Source organism: Amborella trichopoda, chromosome 4 (assembly GCF_054954075.1).
Source record: "Amborella trichopoda isolate Santa Cruz 75 chromosome 4, AtrichopodaSantaCruz75HAP2 v2.0, whole genome shotgun sequence".
Classification (NCBI taxonomy): Eukaryota; Viridiplantae; Streptophyta; class Magnoliopsida; order Amborellales; family Amborellaceae; genus Amborella; species Amborella trichopoda.
Window position 1 is genome coordinate 6038032 of NC_142339.1, and position 8147 is coordinate 6046178.

The 8147-nt window shown below is 34.5% G+C and overlaps 1 protein-coding gene across 2 annotated transcripts; it reads right to left on the reverse strand.

Moving 5' to 3' along the window:
- Nucleotides 1-1969: 1969 nt before the first annotated feature.
- Nucleotides 1970-7645, reverse strand: LOC18439212 (DNAse I-like superfamily protein). 2 transcript variants are annotated; one of them, XM_088864546.1, is made up of 8 exons: nucleotides 7237-7645; nucleotides 6993-7165; nucleotides 6751-6816; nucleotides 5159-5528; nucleotides 4462-4646; nucleotides 3563-3671; nucleotides 3275-3423; nucleotides 1970-2460 (listed from the first exon to the last, which is right to left on the reverse strand). In XM_088864546.1, exons 2-8 carry the CDS (start codon nucleotides 7160-7162, stop codon nucleotides 2274-2276), a joined length of 1236 nt encoding a protein of 411 aa, XP_088720672.1. In that variant the 5' UTR covers nucleotides 7163-7165; nucleotides 7237-7645; the 3' UTR covers nucleotides 1970-2273. The 2 variants fall into 2 exon arrangements, with proteins under 2 accessions (XP_088720672.1, XP_020526003.2); XM_020670344.2 differs by having other exon boundaries at nucleotides 6709-6816.
- Nucleotides 7646-8147: the final 502 nt, after the last annotated feature.

Here is an 8147-nt window from a genome sequence, read left to right on the forward strand (position 1 = left end):
AATATTCGAAAGTGTTTTGGCCATAAATACTTATTTTAACATGTTTCCATCTTCTTTGGAAAATTTTGGAAATGCCCTCAGGCACAAACCATTTTTTCAACTACTTTTCAAATCTATTTGGATCTGCTTTGCTTAATCATGTTTTAAATGTACTTTCATTTATTTATTTATTTATATTTTTACATTTTTAATACTTTTTGGACCTGCAGGAACCTGCCCGATTAGGTTAGTAGAACTGTTGAACTAACTAATTTGCCGATTACCCGGTTCGATTTTTTGAACACTAGTCAAGATTCATTTTGATCACCTTATACCAAAGATAAATGGTCTCATTGTTATGTACTATTTTCCCATGCTCTCTCAGTCTCAATTATAATTGACAAGGACTTGAAATTTCAAAAGATTTTACTAGTTTAATCCCATTCGAGCCAAATAGAATAAGTCATAGTGGTGCGGTTATAGATTATGGAATGGAAAAGGCCTCATATTTTAAGCGAAGTGTAAATCAAATTGACAAGGGACAGGAAAGTTGACCTAAAACTAGTTGGTCCTAGAGACAAGGGAGAGGCCCTTAAACACATCCCATGCACAAGGCATTCAACCATTTTGCCTCTTGTCGGACCCTAGGGTCAATATACAATACGACCTTGATGGGGACCATTGCTCCATAGGAATCAAAATTCATTGGCCCATACCTTAAATGGAGTATGCTTTGTTCTCTTTTGCTTGTTTCCTCATATAGAAAATATGATTTTTTTTTTCATTTTGTATTTTCTCTCATCCATTTTTCTTTTCTTATTCTTTTATTTTATGTTAAACATAATAAATGTGTTTTTTTTTTGTTTTCTTTTGTTTGTTTCCTCATTTAGTAAAATTTAATTTCTTTGATTTTGTCTTTTTGTCTTAGGTATTTCTCTATTCTTGTTCTTTTTATTTTATAGTAAACGTAGCCACACGCAACCAAATTTGACCATATTATTAGAAGCCTGTGGTAGAATGGGTTTCGTTGTAGTTTTTTGAAAAGAATATTCCAAGCCCTGCGTATGTCTTTTGTTGTTTGTGTGTATGTTTTATATTACAAGTATTGAATTTTGATTAGGAAAATTGTTTCATGCGGGCCGGACTACTGAAAGTGTAAAGCATCCATCTTAAAGATGGATGCTTAAGATGGATGCAAGTAGGTGTTCTATCTAAAAACAATAGAAACTAACGGTCCAAATGTTTTTTTATTAGAATTATTATTTTTAGTTTTTAAAATTTATTTATTTATTCATATTCATGATATCCATGTTAGAGATTACATGTCTTTAAAAATTAAGTCTTAAAATCCATCTAAAAAATAGTTTTATTAAGAGGTTCGCATTTCTGCATATGCGGGCTTGGCTGCATAGAAACCGGGTCCTTTTAATAATGGGGATCCATTACTAGTTAACTTCATGCGAATTTTATGCATAACTTCATTAAAAAACACACACAGACATGCACATACACATAAACATAATTGGCTAAGCCAAATCCAAATTTTGGTTAAAATGGGATTTATTTGACCTTAAGTTTTGGGGATGGTCTTGAAAACACTAATGTAAAACTTCAAAAATGGAAATGATTTTGAGCACATGGATCTAATAGCACACACAATTATATCTCTTGTTCAAGAATCTTTTTTTTGTTCATATTTTTTTCATGGGGGCAGATGAGCCATTTCATGGGGGCAGATGAACCATTTCCTTATGCTTTATTTTTTATTAGGACCACCAGTGAGAGCAGAAATGAAGATTTATGACTTCATTGAAGGTGTGACTCTTAATAAAGCAAAATGGTAAACTAAGATTAGTATAACTGACTCCAATTAATTGGAAAAAAAACTATGATGATGATGAGGAAGAAAACCAGCCAGGTCTCAACCAAGCTAGGCATGCGCCCCTTGGAGAGAGAGAGAGTAAACCAGTTAAAATTGAATTATTTCGACTTGGTGCAATAGCTGTTTATAAATCAAATCAAAATATACACTTAAAATAGTCTCGAAGGAGTTTCTTACAGGGGAGCTATGTTTGCTGTACAAATCCCCATTACAAGAGACGCATAGAAGAATAGCTCACCCCTTTCAAATATCAAAAACACCACACACAAAGCCCACCCTCTTCACTTGATTTAGGCCTCTCAACACACAAAAATAAAACGCCACATAGAATAAAAACCTCGTTCTAGAGTGAAAAAAAAACCTCTAGCCAACAGGTCAGTATGGTTCCTCTTCCCCCTCTTTTTGCTTGCTTCTACATGCTTGGGACTCTTTCATATCTCAGAGAGAGAAACAAGCTTTCCAAGGCTTTCCGGCCACCAGAAACTTCGACATCAGCCATGAAAGTTGCTCGCACCGGTCGATGATCAGAGAGCCTTGACTCTCCTCTCTCATAACCTTTCTGCTCGAGCCCCTCTCCATACCATAGAATTCTGTCACACCTGTAATACACACACTACAAGGCTTATGCTCTTTTACAAGCCAGGCACATAATGAGAAGCTTAGCCTATAAAAGCTTTACCCTAAAATCTATGGAAAAGAAATCATCACCATCATGTAAGCATTATCTCAATAATTTTGGTCGATTATCTATGAATAAAAAACATTCCAAAAAATTCACAAATATTCATTTTAAATGGGGGTATTACTAAGTAAAATTCATCAACGTGATCATTATTATTATGGCAAAATGTGAGATGATTCCAATCCAATTTAAAAAAAATCTTTGATTTGACTCGAGACTCGTCCGAATAGATTGGGACACCAATGATTCGAGAGCAAAAACCTCATAATCCATCCAAGTCTCCCCTCTTTCTAAATTTCTTTGTCAAAAAATCACTGTTCTGACTCAGGACCCACCTGAGCTAGACCAGGTAACTCGGGCTCGGGACGCTATTGAGCCCCAATCCAAGCCTCGGCATTTTATCTATGTTCCAATATATTACTTATAACCTTTAATGATGTTTTTTCTTCATAATGGCATTTCATCTATTGTTATAAAATACCTTGTTTATGGGATGATTCATTTTTTTTTTTTTTTATAGGAAACTCAATGGCTAAAGATTCTTATACAATAGATATGAAAAAAAGAAAAAAAAAAGAAAAAAAAATTTAAATATTTTATTTTATTTTTTATATTCATGATCATCATAATGTAGGTCAGGGATATCTATAAATTTGGATCCAAGATCTATATAAAAATTCCCTACATAATTAAAGCAACACTATCATGGATCATTAGAAAGGCAAGCTTACCATGCAGGAGCCCTCCTCTTCTCCCCCATTTTACTATTGGATCCAAAATAACTATCAGAAAATGGGTAATATTTGTATGTTGGAGCAAAATCTATCCTCCCTTCTTTCCAACCTTCAAACACTCTCCCTTCCCCCATCTCCACTCTCAGCTTCACAAGACAAAGAAAACAAATACACATCACACTTCTAAACATCATGCTTCTAAATCTCACCAAATTTCAGCTCAAAATATCGGCCAAAACATTCCGGCCACCACAAAAATGAGGAGGATAAATTAGAAATTGATACCTGATCATTTTCATGTAGGCTCTTCCAATCTCCTCTCTCCACTAGTAAACGGGTTTCCGAATCCGTCAGCGATATTCTGTAATTCAGGTCGCCAAGCCATACTATCCGGCTGCCAGAAAATGGCATCATGTAAGATTTTCAGGTGTGTCACTTTAGGCCATTTTAAAATGTATAAAGTACATAGAATTTAAGCACCTCAAGGAATATTCATTGGGGAATCTTTTTCCTGTTTTTTTTTAATGTGTAAAAAAAAGAAGCAAATAATGTTTCTTGAGGGAGTTGAAGATTTCATTTAATAACTAGCAAACCTAATTATTGAGGCCACTACATGATTGTGAGGTGGGTTTGTTTATTAACCCATAATTGATTGCTTAATCAAACTTTGAAACCTCGGAATGGGGGTTGTTAAAGTTTCAATTCAATAATCACTTTTTAATCATAATTAATTATATTTAACATTCATTGAGTCTGAACCAAGAACACCACAAAATTGTGTTTAAGAGTTAGTACCGAGAGCAAACAGATAATTTTGAAAATTTGGCCCCACTTATGTCCCCCAAGCCAAGTAAGTGTAAATAACCTTTGCTTGATCGCAATTCCAAACTGGGAATAATATTTCTTGATAAATAATTTCTAGTTTGAAATTTAGAACAAGCATGAATAATTAGGTTATTTGATTTGAGTAACTTAAATTACCAAACTAGGAAAATATTGTGACTTGTTTAGGGTTCCAAACCTCGAAGATGAGCACTTTGGGATTCTCTAGGAAAGCACTACCCGAGTAATATCATTTTCAAAATGTACCTATTTTGTTGATAAATTAGATGATTTGAATACCTGATTTACTCCTTAAATTGGTTTGAATTTAACCTTTACTCTATGACTGAACAGTTACTTACTCATGTTCCAATATTTTCTTTGGCAAATTTGGATTGGAGCTTGGTGTGAAGCTTGTTCTACTAAGTATCTCTGATGCATCTGAGTTCCTGTGAATCTCATCCCCCTCTTTGCCCCCTGATGCCAGATGAGTGCACACAAAGCAAAAGCTTGTTTGGTGCAAGTGGAATCGAACTGACACCGAGCCCTAAAACAAAAAAAAAAGAAGAAAAATAAATATTTATAAGAAACAAGTCATAATATCAAATTTTTATAGTAAACTTTAATATGTTTTTGTGTCAAATTTTTATGTTAAACTTTAAGGATTGTATATTTTGATACTATTTATATTTGGAGCAAGGAGGTCATAACTATTCATGGCCACTAGATGTTAAATTGAATGGTTTGGGTTGTGTCACAAAGGTCAAAATTCTTTTTCCGAACTTGGAGATTAGTTAGTGACACTCTTATAACTACCTGATTTGAATCTGATAGACAAAATGATTGTGACCTTTTTATACCAAAAATAAAATGTTCTTTTACTTATTTTTTCTGAACTTTAATATGCTTTTACATGTTTGTCTGCATATACATACTTGTTTGGGTATCATAGTCATTTGGAAAACAAATAGAGGCTATTTTGGTCATTTTTCTATAAGGATGGTTGCTGAACGTGTGTTCACGCGTGAAAAACAAAGAGAACCCTCATATTTTTTTCACCTTATTTCCGAAAATGCCCATGATCCCACACCCAACACAAGAAACGCTAGCATTCCTCACGTGTCGCCTGAGATCGCTCCTCACCCAAACCGTTATGAAAATCCCCACCATCTGTTTGCTCACCACGCACTGAAATTCTGGCCGTTTTCCGTCGACTTTTCCGGCGGAAAACAAGCCGGAATCTTGGTCCTTCACTGGATAGACCTTCTGTTTCTCGCCGGGTTTTTCCTTTTCCGGTAATTTTCCGGCGACATCTATGGACGGAATTTTGTTGAGAGACGCTCGAATCAGGGCGTTCCATTTTGATGAAACCCTAACGTTTTCGGGGCCGAAAACGTTGCCTGCGTTTAATGGCACGATCTCTTGAAACCTAAAAAAAAAAACCTTAAACAATTAAATTAAACACGCACCTCCAAAATATGTAATTCCGGTGTAAAAAACTCTCATGATAGTATAAGAATCCATTTTCATCTCTAATTATAAAGTTTTAAACTCTAAAAATAATTCAAATAAAGTAAATCTGTAAATATAAAAATCGTGAAAATAGATGTGAGGCAAGATGTACCATTTTTGAAACTCAGAAATTTTTTTTTCTTTTCATATTCATACATCTCGATGATCATTTAAAAGGTTTTTCAACTTAAAAATAGCTTTTTACACCTTAATTCTACATTTTAAAGTTGCAACCTTATATAAAGGTTTGCTCTTAGATAAATAGTGGCTGTTTAAAATAAGAGGAATACCCCTTTCTTTTAGGTTTTACGGGTGGGTTTTGATAAGTTACAACCTTAAACCATCAAAAGATACATCCAAACTTTTACCATGAGATCTACTTTTAAAATCAAAACTTTATTAGGATCGCTAGAGAAAATGAACGGTCCCAATATTTTATTGCATGATACACTATTTTTAAGATTTGAAATTTTTTTTATTCTTTTTCATATCCATACATCTCGGTATCTAAATGATCATTTAGAGGTTTTGCAACGTCAAAATAGCTTTTTCCCATAGATTTTTTAGGTGCACATTAATTCTAAAATTTAAAGTGTCATCCTATATGCTCTTTTCCCTTGAAAGATTTCGGAAATGGTGCCGAAATGTTCCCAAAATTGGAACTTTTCTCGATATTATGTGAGACCTTGCTTTTGCTAGGGGTTATAAATTAGGGAAAAAAAAATCTAAAATTGAGCTTCTTTTATATAAAAAAAAACGAAATTTGCCGGCTATCTGAAATTTCGTCTCATCATAAGAGAAGGCCATTTTTGTCATTTTACTTCTTCAGAATCTTCAAATACCATAGGGATAGATATATTATATCAAGGAAAAGGGTATTTTAGGAAACTAAGAGGAAAAATGTGATTCACAAGCAGAGAAATTGCCGTTTCAGAAGAGCAAGGGGACCTCTGTTGAGTCCTAAAGACCACAAGTTCAATATACACCATATAATAAATAAATAATAAATGACTATTTTCTTCAATTATTGATTTATATGACCCACAAATCAATATAAGGAATCAAAATAAAAACAATTATGAAAATTGTATTATTACCCCAAGACATAAATATCACAAGGATTGTGGCTTGTGTCTAACCAATCCTCCAGGCTTAGATCCTCAGGTGGAGCTACACCTCCTGCATTCCATGTGCTCACAAAAATCCTTCAAAAAAAAATAAAGAAGTAAATAAAATGACAATGACCATTTTTTAGTTGTCGAAAACCCAAAAAATATTTCATTCTGTTTACAAAATTGACATTGGCATATGATAAATCAGAGTCATTGTCTTATCATTCTCAAAAAATGGTTTAAGAAGATAACCAATTTATTCACCATACCTGTATTTCTCTTTGAAGATGTCATCTCGCCGTATCGTTTCAGAAACCATCCTCGAGAGCCCGGGACTTCTACCAGCAGTATCGGCCTCACCTTCCAATTGATCTGAGACAAACCCATGGTTTCGATATGCTCTTCTAGGAGGCTTACTTGCTGCAAATCTTGGCCACATGACCTGTAAAAAACAGTCAAAAAGGGAAGGAAAAGAGAGGAAATCCACCCACTTTTCGAATCCTTAAAACTCACCCTGAATTGCTACTTGTTTTTCTTTTTCGTTTCCGAGTTTTGCAGCAATTGGTAGTTGACCAGACTTTGATGTGTGTCTGCTTTCCTCAATTCTCTTTTGAGTTCTTCAATTATGTGGAAAGTGTTCGACAATTCCAACTTATTTCTAGATGTCTTCGAGTTTTCCAGCCGCCATTAGACGTCGAAGTGACGAATTCCGGTTATGGCTCTTCGATTTTCCAATCGAATTACGCTGTATGCATTTCTCACTTCCGGTTGTTTTTGAGATTCTCAGCCTAGCTTTTGAGGCCAAAGTTCGAAACTCCAGCTCGTTTCCGACCAATCTCGAAGACTCCGGCCGAGTCTTGATGGACCTTCAAGTGGGTTGAGGAGGACAAAGAAGCTCATGAGCATGAGATTTCTTCAACTTGAAGACCATTGAATGGCTCAATCCTGGACCATTTTTATTCTTTACTACATTTTGAGTGATCAATTTTTGTTACTTTATTTATTTTGTCTTTGTTTTTGGGGACTCGGTTTCTACTTCACAATGTTGTTTTTTCACCTAGTTCTATAAAGAGGTGGTTTGGCAAGTTGTCTAAAGGGCTCATAAGGGTGACGTTAGGGGTGATGCAGTGGGCGTTTTTGAATGAGATACTACAAGGAGAAAAGGCTTTAAAGAGCCTCATATGAGGTGATTTAAATTACATTTTAATGGCTGATTTGTAGAGGCTTAAAATATTAGCAACTTGGCTTAGCCACTCACACATACCTGTTCAAAAAATGAAAATGGTTTGATAGGGCTGCAGCCCTAAGCCTCACCTTATAACTCATCGAAAATTGCAATTCAATTACGAACATTGTGGTTGTGAAAAAAAAATTAAGATTTCAAACGTCAAAAATAGTTTATATTACAACAAATTATATAGATT